Below are 14,568 nucleotides of genomic sequence, written 5' to 3' on the forward strand. Positions count from 1 at the left end.
GTGTGCTTCCATTTTCCTCACCAATTTATTAATGTGCAGAAATCTAACAAGATATATGTAAAGTATTTTTAAAATGCATAGTAATTATTTACGTTGTGAGTTTTAATTATGAACCACTAAACATGAAGTCATTAAATCTTAATACCTTGGTACTACAATATACTAGGAAGATCGTACATATTGCTATTTTATCTCAAATACTTTTGTTAGAGAAAAAAGGACAGTCTTGTCAATATTCTTAGAATTGCTCAAAATCAAATTAGAGTTTGGGTTTGTTTCTCTCTCTAAATCTGCAGTAGTATAGTAGTTCTGTAGTGTTTTTCGTTTTTTCCAAAAACATCTCAAGCAGTAGCACTTTGGTACAGTTCTAATGCATAACTTCTGAAAACAAATAATTCTTTCACTAAAAGGTGCTGATGATTAATTAGTTTGGAGTTGATCTTTAGACAACCCAGCACCTGGTTTTCCTTTCCCTTTTGGTCTATATAATGCAGAAAGTCAGTCTTTAAAAATGAAATTTTTTAAATGAAGTAAATAAACCTTTGTCAATGGATTGGAACATGTGTGGGGGAAAAAGCTGAAAATATTAGCTAAAATTAAGTCCATGAGTTCTATATGATTATTACTAATTCTCTTATATGTTTATCCCTATTACCATGAAAACTTTTGTCACACCAACTAATTTTTTAAACACAAAAGTTAACAATCTTTTATCAATATGTCGACATTTTTAGGTTAATGAGGATTTAAAAAATATAGATCATAAACTACATTTTAATTTAGAGTCTTTGTGAATTTGCCTGATAAGAAGTTAAGGGTATTTCCATTATCTCCATTTTAGTAATACAGTTTCCTGATTATTTTCAGTTCAACATAATTGTTCTCATGCAAGTTCTTTTTTGTCATTATGATTATCTGAGCATGGCAATTTATTATTCAACTATAGTATTTTTTTAATTTTAATAGAGTAGAACTAGAGGGATATTCAAAAGCTTAACTGAAATTCAAATCTATTGCTCTTTCACAAAATACATTTTTTTCCATAAATATTATCAATTAGGAACATGAGCTGTGTAACAGTCCAACAGTCTGTGAATCAACTAAACATGAGCTAGTGTCCTGCAAAGTACCTTGGGAAACAGACCTCAAAAAGAAAAAAAAAAAGCCCAAGAGTAAAACATTTTAAAAATATTTGTTTACTAGGAAATAATAATTGGTTTGTTTTATTGGCATAACTTTTACTTCCAGCTCTCCAAATAATGTGCTATGTATGTACAGTCTGCCTGCTTGACGAAAGTTCATTTTTTTAATAGAAAATCAGATAAGCATATCAGAAATAGGCAGATAAGTAAGTCATGAATGGCATAAGGTATTGAAATATAGTCAACCAAAGGTGTTAAAAAAACAACAAAATTTTTAAAAATTATTAATTTATCAATAGCTATGCATGAAAATACATGTGAAAAAAAGTCAAGTTCAGGAACTCAATCCTTGCTAGTGTAAAAAGAACTAAATGAATACATGTTAGATATACACAAATTTCTATTGAAATGTACATATAATTAGCTTCTTTATTTACTATTTTGTTTCATTAGAGTCACATAAAACTTGGGGGAACAATCTCTTTCTGTAAAAGTCTTTGGGATCTTAAGTCTCTCTGGTACCACATCAGTTATGATGTATTCAAATTTAAACATCTCAGCCTTTCATCTTGATGCAAGAGCTTGGTAGTAACTGACAGTACTAAATGGCCTTCTGCACCAGTTATGTATTCAAGTGAGTTTCTTCAACTTGGACTGCGTAAAGCTGGGGAGGCTACCTGTTTCAGATTCCATGTGATGACACATAAAAGATAGTGGGCAGGGAGGTAGCAATATCAGAAAATCAGAATTGGCAGCCTCAGCAAGCTGAATTGAGGTAGTTTCCCCATTGTTCTGTGAAACTAGCTTCTTACTGATGAGCTGCTTTCATATAGATTTCTGCTGAATTGGCGAAATGATCATAAGTGCTCATAATCCACAGGCCAACTTTAGGCAAGCTGTCTAAAAGAGGCGCTGTCATTACCAAAATGTGTTCTATGTAACAGGTAGGCTAACTACCTTTCAGGTGCTAATATTGCCACAGTGTGGGATGAGAAAACTTAAATACCATTAAAGCTTGAGGTTCTCCTGCAACTTAGAAACAATTCCAGAGACTTAAAAATTACTCATGTTAAGTGACTAAACAGGAATGATGTACAAGGTACTCTGAGGTGAATATTAAGAGTATGGTGTACTTTGGCCCAGCACAGAATTCTTTCTTTTGTCATGTATTCTTAAACCATACAGAAATGGCTGGCTACTCTGTAAACTATTCCTTCTCATCGTAATTTAAGAAATTAATTTCTGGGTGGGTGGGGTTCAGATTTGGGAGGAAGAAAGAAAAAAAAGAAGTCACCAAAATATCTACATTACAAGATAAATTATCATTTGGGAAACTTATTCTAGCTTTGCTCTTGAAGGGACTCCATGCCTCAACATCGGTGGTAACGGTTCTTCAGTAATTAGAGATCTAGAAAGTTTCTTTGAAATGACTTTTGTTCATATATGGGGCAAGAAAAATTGGCATAAAAATGTCTTCTACTATCTTTATAGAATAAATATTCTCTTCGCCATTAAACTGTCAGTTTTCAGTCAACTGAATGACTTTAAATTTCTAACCTCAAAATGGAACTTCCAGGAAAGGAAAATATATGATTCATCCCCTCCTTCAGTCTGATACTTAAATCTTTGATTGAAGCTGATTTTTATAGTAAGCATAGTGGCTGCTGCTTTATAAAATAAGTACATAGTAACTGATATTAACCTGCTTAAGAGTAAGTTACACATCTTATTTTACTCAATATAAACATGCCCATTCCATTTTTCTGGTTTACTTTGTCTGCAAAACTGGTAAAATTTTGTGCTTAGGTTATTCATCTAGGCAGATCTGATTTCAAGTGCATGGCTCATTTGGGTCATAGAGGATCAGCAAAGTATATATAATTAAAACAGAAAGAAAGACAAGAAAAATTAAAAGAATAATTCATCATATAGTACATACATCAAAACAATGTCTTCTAAATCTCAATCAGTTGTTTATTGGTTGGCAAACAAGTTTCACTTTTACAACAAATATTAGTAATGAGGTCATCCAACTTTGAGACCATACAAAATGGATCATAAGTTTAAAAAAAATTATATGTGCTGCTAATTTACCTCTTGTATTCCTACATTACTTAAAATCCTGTCAAATAAATAAATTTTCCTGTTAATAAACAGAAGAGTTTTTTAAAAATCACTTCAAAATAACTTGACCTTTCATTTCGTACTACAAGGGAGAGAATTTCCTTTAAAACTTGATAGTGCGGGTGCCCATTTGGGGATCAGACTGAGCATTCAGCACCTTAACGCCTATGGGATACCATTTTTTCACATGCAGAAGCCCCACTAGTTCTATTGACACCTCTTGACTTCTAGAATCATAGCTACTGTCTTGGTGATGAACTGCTTGCCAAATATGCTTTGCATTACAATAGATGTGTACTGTAAACATAAAAGTTCATTCTGTTCTAATTTGCAAAAATGCTCTTGGAAATATTCTGACTGAATAAAGATATATAGTGAGGGAAGGAAGTCTAATTTTATTTATTTTATTTTTTTTGTAAAAAATAATTTGTTTGCATTACTAGAAAATGATTCTTATAAAGTGATAGTTTCATTTATTTATTTATTTATTTATTTTTTTGCCAGGTGAAACTTTAAAGAAAAAAGGAACAAAAAAAGGAAAGAAAAGAAGAAAGCAAAAAGAGGGGATAAAAGCAAAGAAAATGAAGGAAGAAAGAAAAGAAAGAAGAAAGGAAGGAAACTGCTCTCTTACTGGTAGACAAACTTGCAAGACCAGCACGAAAGAAAAAGAAAAAATATCTTTTTTTTTCCACTACATTAACAGGACTCAAATTCTGGAGGAACAGAAAGCTGACTATATGTGCAATGCTAGTATCTGTACATTACATAGAAATTGTTCAATTTTTTCTGCCATTAGTTTTATCATCAGTTAATACAGCAAATCATAAAATATGCATTTAGCATATAATTCTAGAATTCCCCTCCATTTCATTATTAATTTGTTGTTTTATTTTGTATTCCACAGCTATTCCTGCTGCGGTGAATTCAGGCTGTGAGTGACTAAAAACCACTATGTGATACAGTTTTGCTTTGTTTTTATGTTTGTTTGTGCAGCACTCCAATCTAGACGCAGCACTGTTACTAATTTCAAACAACCATTCTGGCCTTTTAAAAATCAGGTCCTTGTAATTATAGTAACAGAGCATCAGAGATGTTAGAACAAACACAACATAATTCAACAAGGCCACAATGAGTGCCATTTTCTTCATATCTCGTTCATTAACATAATGAAGTCTCCACCTGAGGGGGGAAAGACAGGAAAGGAGAGGGCACAGGGGAATTTCAGCAGTTATCTCTCTCCCCTGGGCTGACCTAAAAATCCCAGTTAAAAAAAAAAAGTCTGAAAGTTTGTGTTTGTCTTTCAAGAACAGCATAAAGATTTAGGAGTACACACATTATTACCACTGCTTATATCAACTCAAAACAGTCAACCAGGTGTTAGCAGTTTTGTTGGTTTAAATTTCTGTGTCATCTTCTATAGACTAGTGACCAAATGAGCTGGTCCTTTTGAACTTCCCTCTGGAGGGGTCCCATCTTTGTTTGGAGGAACTATAAATCCATCACTGCTACCGCGACCTAGCTGATAGTAGGTGTGCAGCTGATGGACGTGGTTTCTGGAGCCTAGGTTTGGCATGCTTTTGTAGTAAACATCTTCAGCATCACCACATTTGGCCGGTGGAGGTTCGGTCTGGGTGCTGGTGGTAACGCTCTCTGTGGCAGGCACACCAGCCAGTGCTGGCATGCTGGTGTACAGAGAGTCCCTATGGGGTGACTGGAGATCTTCTGTGTGCTCGTTGGTTAGCAAAGGGAAAAAACTCTCACTGTGGTCTTGGGGGAGCCGCCTTCTGGTGTAATGGTGGGGCTGGTGGTTCTCTGTGGAGTAGACTCTTGGGGGAAGCAAAGGAGCATCAGATTCCTCATGAATGAGTTCCAGGCCCAGACTCTCCTCATGGTTAAAGGAGGTGACGTCATCCAGGACAATGGCATCATCTTCACTCCCACTGCCAAGGTTATTCACCAGCTTGTTCATCAGATTCCTGTTCTGCTCACTGGAGCGCTCGTGGTTGTTCAGGTAAGACGGGATATAGTTGGAAGTGAGTTCCTTCAGAATCTTTTTCTCTAGGGCGGTCTCATTGTGGTTATAGCCACGGTCTATGATTTGCACACAGTTGCTCAGGTATTCGCCACTGGCAATGCTGTAACTGTTGCCATGGTTACCATTCAGTGGTAGAGTATCCATGACACTTGTATCCCTGGCATTGTTCAGAAGCCCCTCTGAAAAAGATTACAAAACACTATGACATTTACATCCATTTGGCCACAGAACACACACACAAACACAGAAGCAGAAACATCCAACTATGAAGTACGTATAAATTGCTAGCATGTTTACTTAATTATAAAATGTTTGGAAACAAACAAAAATACTATTAGGTCTATATGTACACATCTATATATATACTTGGACAGTTGATAGAAACCTTATACATGGAAAAGCATCTAAAATAAATCTTTAAAAAACAATTTAAAAAACCTATAAATTTGCAGTTTCCACATAAACATTGTCTGATACTATCTGAAGCATATTTGGGTATAACTTAGGGGGAAAAAACCCACAAAATTTTGGTGTAAGCATTCATAGCTTTCAATTTATACACATCAAAGCCAATTTTATAATTTATTACCTTTAATTTTACATGTCGTTTTAACATTAAAATAGGAATAATATTAACATAATTCATGTGTGGTGCTTTGAATATTCTGGTCAAAAGTAAATGAATCAAACAGTTTCTAACAATTTGATATATAATTTTGCAAGACTAAAATAATTCCTACACACAAAACCATATAAGGATTATGTTAAATTTGTCAAAATGATGTAGTCACGAAATAATGCTTAGTCAAATAAATGGCACATCAAAATAAGTTGCACCGAGGAACTTTCAAAACAAAAATATTTAGATTTAGTTTCTAATATTATTTTCTACATATTAACCATTAGTGATTGTTTAGGGTCATTAAGTAATACTACAAAAGAATGTGTAGACACAGCTATCTGATTCCTAAAAACATAGTGTCAATATTCACGATTCCATGTCATAATGAGTGATGACTTTGTGTGCATATTAAACTTTGAGTTTAAAAGAGATTAAACATTTAATCTGGGAAGAAATAGCTGAAGTGAAATATAATTTAACCACATGCTTCTTCCAGGTGTTTGCATTCTCTTGAATGAACAGAAATCCAAGAATCTATAATAGTTCCAAAATCAGTTCAAATGCAACCACAAAAGATAATAAAACACAAACATTTAACCAATACTCATAAGTAAGAAAGGATATTTCTTTACAGAACAATTAATTGAAGAACTCTGTTCAACTTCTCAATATACTGCTAGCTTGTGAAAATATAACACTCATTCTATATCTGTGATGCAGTTATGTTTACCAAAATGGAACTCGTTCATTGCTGTTTAAATAAAGGGTCCCAAATGTATCAATTTTTATATGGACTTTTGCTGCATACTCTGTAGTCGAGTAACAGTTTCTAAAGACAGCAATGTATAAAATTCATTGAAAAGCAGCCATCACAGACATAGGGTGAAGCGATTTATTTTCATGTTATAAGATATCTTGTAGACAAATTCACAATGTTAAGAAAAATAAAAGTAAATGCTCTTTAAAGGGCCATATGTGATGGGTGATTGCTGCTGTGAAGGCTGCCACGGTATGCATGATGGCTATGGTTGAGTGACCGATGCATTGAAACGTGTGTATTACTTCCGTTGTCAATGCATTAGGTACAGGTCGGAAACAGCCAGAGTCAAATAAGGTGGATATGCTGCATGTGACATCTATGTGTATGATGGAATGTACTAATCAAAATTAAAAGTTTATGAGTTACTTAGCAAAAATAAATGCTTAATTTAAAAACAATTTAACTCACACAAACATTACATGAGACTTAACAACTATGTTGATTATGTGACACAATAAAAGAATCAGACAACAAAAGCGTCTAATCTCTATTAACGTAAATTTACATAAGTCGATTCATAGGCTCTTTAGTTTTTAAATTGTGAGATGAACTGTTTTTAATAACTACATCATCTATATGTGATGCAATAAAAGTGAACTAAAAAAAATTACATTTGATATGCAATGTTTAGCTTTACTCCCATACTTGTCTCTCTGTAGGGCTCTAAACGACAGCATGAAGAAAAGGAAAGAAAAAACAACAAGTAAGCTTACAGCGACAGTAGAAGAAACATGAGTAAAAAGCAAATTGATGATATGCAGAAAAAAGAGTCAAAGGAAATAACTTCCACTGCCCCAAAATTCATGAGTCTGTGTTACATGGTTTATCATAATTAAAAATACTGAAATGTTAGTCAGAAAATAAGAACCCCCCCTTAACACATGCTATTGAGTTTTTAATAAGCGTTTCTACAGTTTGTAAATTTTAAATAAAAACACATCTATTTTAAAGTTAAGATTATCACACCAACCAAGGAAAGTAAAGATTTGAGGGCAAGCCATGACAATTCCCACAACTGTATTTCAATAATGCATATATTTATGTGTATGTATGTCTGAACGTACCCGCTTCTAAGGAATGTTATTTAACTTTAAAATTTTTTAGTAATATTATAAATAAAAATCTTTAGTATGTATACAGAGAAAAAAACCACAGTTGAAGGTTTCCAAATTTGTGTCTTTTTTCCTTTATGTATCTTTTCTTTTAATGTAAAAAGTTATTTTTCCCCACTGTACCTATCCAAATGCTTCTTATCATTTGTGAATAATACTGATCAGAACTGTCATTTCTGGAGCTCATATTCAAAAGTTGTGTAACTATGGAAAAAGAAAAAGGTTAAGTCCAACCGTTATTCTGTATGAAGATAATGGAAGGGGAAGAAAAATACCACCATCAGTGTCCGGTTTTCTTCTGGATTGTTGCACAATCATGCAATCAAACATTTTTAGAGTTGATCCTTTAAAAAACAATCCTAGCAAAATTATTTTTTTAAAACACTCCTTTTTTAATCAGGTCATAAAGGACGACTCTTGCTGATTTTGTTTACAGGAAGGTTAAATCATCACAAAATCAAAACCAGGAAATTCATTGGGCTAGGTCATTTCAGGAGATTCTGGCTTGTTAGAATCTCATCATTGCTTTAAGATATGGTTTTTGCACTTAACAGTTGATTTGCTTCTCAGAAAAAGACCAACTTTATATCAAAATGGAGAGGAAGGTTCTCTTAATAAAGTTTCAAAATAGCTTTAGAAAAAAATAATTTGAAATAAAGAGCCAAACCAGTATACTAACAGATGCAAATTGTTTGTAAACTCATTATGGCTCCTTCCTTAAGTGACAAAATTTTAGAACTGGAAGTCCATGCGAGCTAACTGAAGTTCAATTCTTGCTTTTCAAAGATGAGAAAACTGCAGCCAAAATAGGCTAAACCTTATCTAATGCCACCTGCTAATATTGGCAGAACTGAGATCAAAAAGAAAATCGTCTAGATTTCCTCCGTGCCCTACTGCCTAATTCTTCTTCACATCTGCCTTGGGCTTTGAGGCCATCACAGAATATTTATTTATATATTTTATAATATAATCTTGTATTCTTACCACCTATCATGTATTCTTCATTATATCCTGTCCTAAGGGTATGTCTTTCTCTAAGTTTTAAGATAGAATTAAATTACTTTAAAATGTAAATTATTTTCTGAAATCATGACTTCCTCTCTATATTCTGTCTTCACAGGTTAATCTATAGTGAGATTTATCTTACAAAAATGGAATTTTCTAACCCTGATAAGAAGATAATGGTCCAGAAATACAATGCGTGGAGTTTCAAAAATGTCTGAATCCAATGTAATAAAAGTATATTATTCATCTTTATTCCTAACTCTATATGCTTCGGTAACTCTATAAACAACACATCTCTACATATTTTAAATAAAGGCATTACAAACAAATGTGAATACTTATATCTGAATGCTCCTTTGCTTGGATGGTCTTAGTGAAACTGAATTAGGAGATCCAATAGAACAGAACCAAGTGGTAATTCAACATAAACCACTCTAGTACATACCGAGCCACCTATATTTCATGTAAGATTTCCCCTTGCCAGTAAGAATATTAAGTGCATTCATCTGAAAGCATAAGATTAGTAGCAATATGACAATCACTAAGATTTATTTGGGGTTAGCGGAAAAAGAGTTATTTTAAGCACTACCATATATCTTAAAAAGTATCAAAACATTACACCATTAAATAATTTCACCTCTGACTCTGAGAGACATTAATAAAATGTTTGCTCCTGTTTTTAAGAAGTCAGTAGAATTTATTTAATTTGCTGGCACGAACAATAAATCCATTCAGAAGAATCATTTGTGTATTTATTGGTAATCTTAATAGTAATAACCAGTAAAGAATTCCACAGGAATAAAACCTTATGTGTATATGGTATTAGTTTAAATTTGTATCTAGAGAATTTCACTTTGATAGTGTTTATAATAGTGTTCCATCCTTAGAAAGAGCCCCTAATTTAGGATACCAGTAAAAATAAAATAAGACAAGAAGACAGATATTGAATTAGGGAAAACATATAGATTACTAATTATTGGTTTTTCATTACATAAGACATTCGAAATTATATCCGAATAATCAAAAAAGCTACACAAAATGTGAACTAAAGTTTTACTTGTCTTGAAACAATATAAATTAAGTAAAATAATTTTAACTCTTTTTCCAACAACTCTGCATCAGTGAATAATGTAGAATAGATTTAATTTGCAGAGATGGGGTAAATCACCTAACATCACTGAAAACTTACTAATATGCCAGTACATTGTAAAATGTTTATAATGACACAATTATCTGTCACTTAACCTAACTAAAAAACCTTTATAAGTTCTGCATAATTGTTCTGTCAAAGTCACATTTGTTATGTTGTGAAATGTACACTCCACTGAGTGCCACAATAAAATAGGGACACTGACAAAGAAGAGACAATTTAGAGAGGGAACCATCAGGAAGGATCCAGAAACTATCTCACATTGATGGCACTGAGGTGGTTTTACTAGGGAAATGGAGGGCTCAAAGAAGCCAGATCAGCTGCTTTCTACGTATTTAAAAGGATTGACACAGAGAGCAGAGTACTTTGCTCTTCTTTGCTCTGGAAGGCAAATCAAAGAGTCGTGGCCAGAGGCAAATTTCAGCTCAGTGGAAGGAAAAAATATATATAACAAATGAAGCATTTCTACAATTGACTATATGAAATGCTGAAGAGAGAAGTGTCCCATTAGAGGAAACGGACACAGGCTGACAGAGTGCCAGCAATGTGGTGAAGAGGATTCATGAGCTCTATCCCTTCTTTTGATTCTAAAAATCTGTGATTCTTAGACATACAGGCCTTCTGAAACTTGATAAATCAAACATTTGCTTAATAACTTCGTCCCACGGAGAAACAGTTTGACCATATTCCTGAAGTCACTGTATTACGGACTTCAGAGGTTTTGAAATAATTTAAACTCATCCTTTGTACCTGGCAAGGTATCTGGGAAACTCAGAAGGTTTCAGACACCCAATGGCCATTTGGCAACAAACAAACTTTAATGGGATGGCCACTCACATCAAGTTTTACAAACTCATGCCACTAATCTTTTATCTCTGACTGCAAAGGAAAAGAAAACACAGAGATTCCCACAAAGAATAATAGACATTTTATTTAGAATTGCCTAAGAAAGTTTACTGCTAATCTGTCACATCCAACTTCAAGCAACCGCTTTTAAGTCTCTTTGTTACAGTGAATTTTCTTTTGCCTGTAATATTACATAAGTGGATCCCTAACTAGGACTTTTCTTTTAGGAAACTTTTATTTGAATAATTTTTTCCTGTGGTTTCTTCCATATGATATGAATATTTTTAATGTCTTGCACCCCAATACATTTTATTCGTAGAGAAGGTAATTGCCTGTCTAAACACCTATAAGTGGTTTTAAACAGATTTATGCTTATTTGTTTGAGATGTAATTAGATTTTTATATCATTTAAAGCAATTAAGTTTTTATATCATTCAGAAGAACCATATCCCCAAGCCTTGTTTTTCACACGAAGCCATAGCAGGGAAAAAAAAAAAGTATGACTGTCCTGAGTCAGCTCACACAGGCCATGGCAGGCTGGTATAGAACCTAACTTGTCATTGTTCAGTTCAATAGCAAACTGAATGGCCCTTTTCTCCATGGCTTAGTTCAGTGTAATTTTCCAGGGAGCTGATCTAAGTGCTTTCAACAGTACTGATGCCTCGCGCCTAGAGTATTCTTCATGGCATAACAAAGATTACTTTCTTGATCTTATATCATTAAGACTTCCGAATCCAGCCTTCCTTTCTTTTACTTACCTTAGGCAAATATCTCATTTCTCAAAATAAATACATAGGTGTTTAATATAGAAATCAATCAGCCAGACAGGCACTGACACAACACATTTTATAACATTACAGAGAAACAAACACATATCGGTGAATCAAGCATTTTTTATCAGAAGTAAGTAAATCATTTGTTACTAGGGAAAACCTAAGGAAAATGGAAAATAAAAGCACCAAAAGGGGTGGAAGGCAAAGGGAGTCTGTGTGTCTGCTTCCAAAAGAAAGAAAAGGCAGGTGGAAGGAACAAAAAATAGAATGTGGCCATAAAAGCTACATAAAATGGGACTCTCACTTGAAAAACTTAAGATAAACTCCAGCACACCTTGTGCGTTGTACATGCTGACAGGAGGGTTGTTACAGACCGCCGGTTCCCCAAGCAATGTGTTATAGGGATTGTTAGTACCATGCGGACGAAGCAGGGCATTGCTTATAAGATGATTAGCCATGGCTCCTGGAGCAGCCCCATAGAAAGACAGAGAAAAAAACAAAAAAAGGTCAATCAGGCAAATGTGTTTGAAAAAAAGAAAGGAAACATTTAGAATGACAACAGTTGATATAGTCCTGATTACAGGCAGGCAGCTAATTAGACTCAAAAATATATGCCACTAAAGCACACGTTTCCAATAATGCACATATCCAAGAGTCAATGGGAAAGAAAGAGAGTGGTTTACGATGTTGATTAAGCCACATTTGGGGTGTTCTCTTTCCCAAAGTATAAGCAAGAGTACACTCCCATGCTTGCTAAAAATAAAAAAAATTAAAGCAAAATATAGTCTTCCATATAAACGAAACACAAAACAAAAGCTGAAAAAAAGTTTAAAACACAGAAGGAAAAGCCAAAGTAAACAAAACATCCCCTCATCCACAGAAACCATTGGGTTGTTTTCAATGAAAGTAAAAAAGAATAAAAGGCAACATTTACAATAAAACACATATTTGGAGAGCAGTTGTTGACACAACAGAAGAATTTGACATTTCTCAAAATTCTAAGAAAAGGAATCCCTTACATAGAAATAAAATATAATCACTGTTGTTAGTACACTGTAGTAAGCATACTAATTAGGTGATTTTACAAATCTGATAATCATAGGGATATTATTTTTAAATATTTCAAATGAAGTATTAACTTCATAATATCCAGCATGTATAATTCCATTTTCCATTTTCCAATGGGTTATTTGAACTTTGGCACATAAAAGTAAGAAAGTTAAATTATTTCATCTCTTTGTGAAAAGATGTACCTAGTGCCTAACATATCATTAGTATGAGTTGCAACCTCCAACCTCCAAAATTGTTTAACAAAAAAAATAGAGGAATAATTTTATTAAACATAATTAGGCCACATATAAAAAATGATAGGCTGAATGCATGTTTATGTTAGATGATAAACAAAGAAAATGTGACTGAGGGAAGGAAAATACAAGTTGTATGAGGTTAGTCAGATTGAACACAAGTATTTGTTAATTCAGTATATACATTAGAGAATGAAAATACAACCACTAGACCAGGGGAAAATATTTGCAAACAAATTTACAAATGTTTGCAATCCAAGAAAAGACTAGTATCTGGAATATTGGAAGAACTCTCAAAAGTCAACAGGAAAAACAAACAAACTGACAAACCCCAAAGAATCCAAAGCAAAAAATAAAAAAAAACCCCAATCCAATTAGAAAATGGGTCAAAGACATAAAAAGACATTTCATAGCAGAGGATATACAGATGGCAAACAAGACCATGAAAATAATTGCTGTTAGCTATTAAGGAAATACAGATTAAAACCACAATGTGGGGAGCCTGGCTGGTTCAGTCAGTTTAGCATCCGACTCCTGATTTAGACGCAGGTGATCATCTCATGGTTTATGAGTTTGAGCCCTGTATCGAGCTCTGCACTGACAGTATGGAGCCTGCTTGCAATTCTCCCTCACTTTCTCTCTTTCTGTGCCCCTCCCACACTCATGTTGGCACTCTCTCTCTCTGTCTCATAATAAACAAAAAATTATTAAAAAGACAATGTGATATCACTACATGTTTAAAATTTAAATGGTGACAACATTAAATGCTGGCAAGGGTGAAGAGAAACTGGATCATTCTGACTTTGCTGGAGGAATGGCCATTAGTATAGCTACTCTGGAAAATAGTTCGGCAGTTACTTGTAAAGGAACCATTCAACTACCATACCGCCCAGCAATTGTACTCTTGGACATTCTTCCCAGATGAAACAGAGATTTATGGACACATAAAAACCTACACACGAATGCTCACGCAGCTTTATTTGTAACAGTCCATAGTGGACACAGCCCAGATACCCTCCAGCTGGTGAATGGCTAAGCGATCTGTAGCACGCCCTTACAAGGGAACACTATTCAGCAATAAAAACAGTCATTATTGACACACACAACAAACTGGAAGAATCTCTAGATAATAATACAGAGTAAAGAAGACAATTTAAAAGTTGATGTACTAAATTATTCCACATAATTATATAATATATTTCCACACACATACATCACATTCTTGAAATTACAAAATTATAGAAATGGAGAACATATTAGTGGTTGACAAGAATCAGATGCAAGGCGGAGGGAAGTGGATATGGTCATAAATGGGCCACATGCAGCTTCTCTGTGGCTATGAAGCTATTCTGTACGTAGGCTATGCTGGGAGAACACAAACCTATTCTTGCGATAGATAGAACTTTATAGAACTAAACACACACACACACACACACACACACACACAAACACAATGAAATGTAAGTAATATCGAAGACATCAGAACAAGACTGCTGGATATTGGTCAGTATTCTGGTGTGGAGCTATGTTACTTGACTGATAATTTACTGTATAACAGACTTTATGATCTTGAAAGAGAAGAATAAATCTACCATAGCCAAATTTTTCTCTCATTTTTTTTTACCTTTTCTATGA

General features: G+C 33.9%; 1 protein-coding gene and 1 long non-coding RNA gene across 16 annotated transcripts in view; one reads left to right on the forward strand and one right to left on the reverse strand.

Moving 5' to 3' along the window:
- Positions 1 to 3,929: 3,929 nt before the first annotated feature.
- The window catches only part of ADGRL3 (adhesion G protein-coupled receptor L3), a 504,973-nt gene continuing 494,334 nt past the window's right edge, over positions 3,930 to 14,568 (reverse strand). For 5 of the 15 annotated variants that reach the window (XM_029945427.1, XM_029945384.1, XM_029945396.1 and 2 more), the window contains 2 exons: positions 11,964 to 12,092; positions 3,930 to 5,480 (listed from right to left, as the gene is read on the reverse strand). In XM_029945427.1, the coding sequence (XP_029801287.1) occupies positions 4,681 to 5,480; positions 11,964 to 12,092 (929 nt within the window). In that variant the 3' untranslated portion in view covers positions 3,930 to 4,680. Of the gene's footprint in view, positions 5,481 to 7,354; positions 7,407 to 11,963; positions 12,093 to 14,568 lie in introns of all 15 variants that reach the window. The other 10 variants (XM_029945417.1, XM_029945411.1, XM_029945403.1 and 7 more) reach the window with 3 other exon arrangements.
- LOC115296973 lies at positions 5,485 to 9,119 on the forward strand. The gene is made up of 3 exons (XR_003911177.1): positions 5,485 to 5,571; positions 7,403 to 7,446; positions 8,976 to 9,119. It is a non-coding gene; the product is annotated as an uncharacterized LOC115296973 (long non-coding RNA).

This window comes from Suricata suricatta, chromosome 1, assembly GCF_006229205.1.
Source record: "Suricata suricatta isolate VVHF042 chromosome 1, meerkat_22Aug2017_6uvM2_HiC, whole genome shotgun sequence".
Classification (NCBI taxonomy): domain Eukaryota; kingdom Metazoa; phylum Chordata; class Mammalia; order Carnivora; family Herpestidae; genus Suricata; species Suricata suricatta.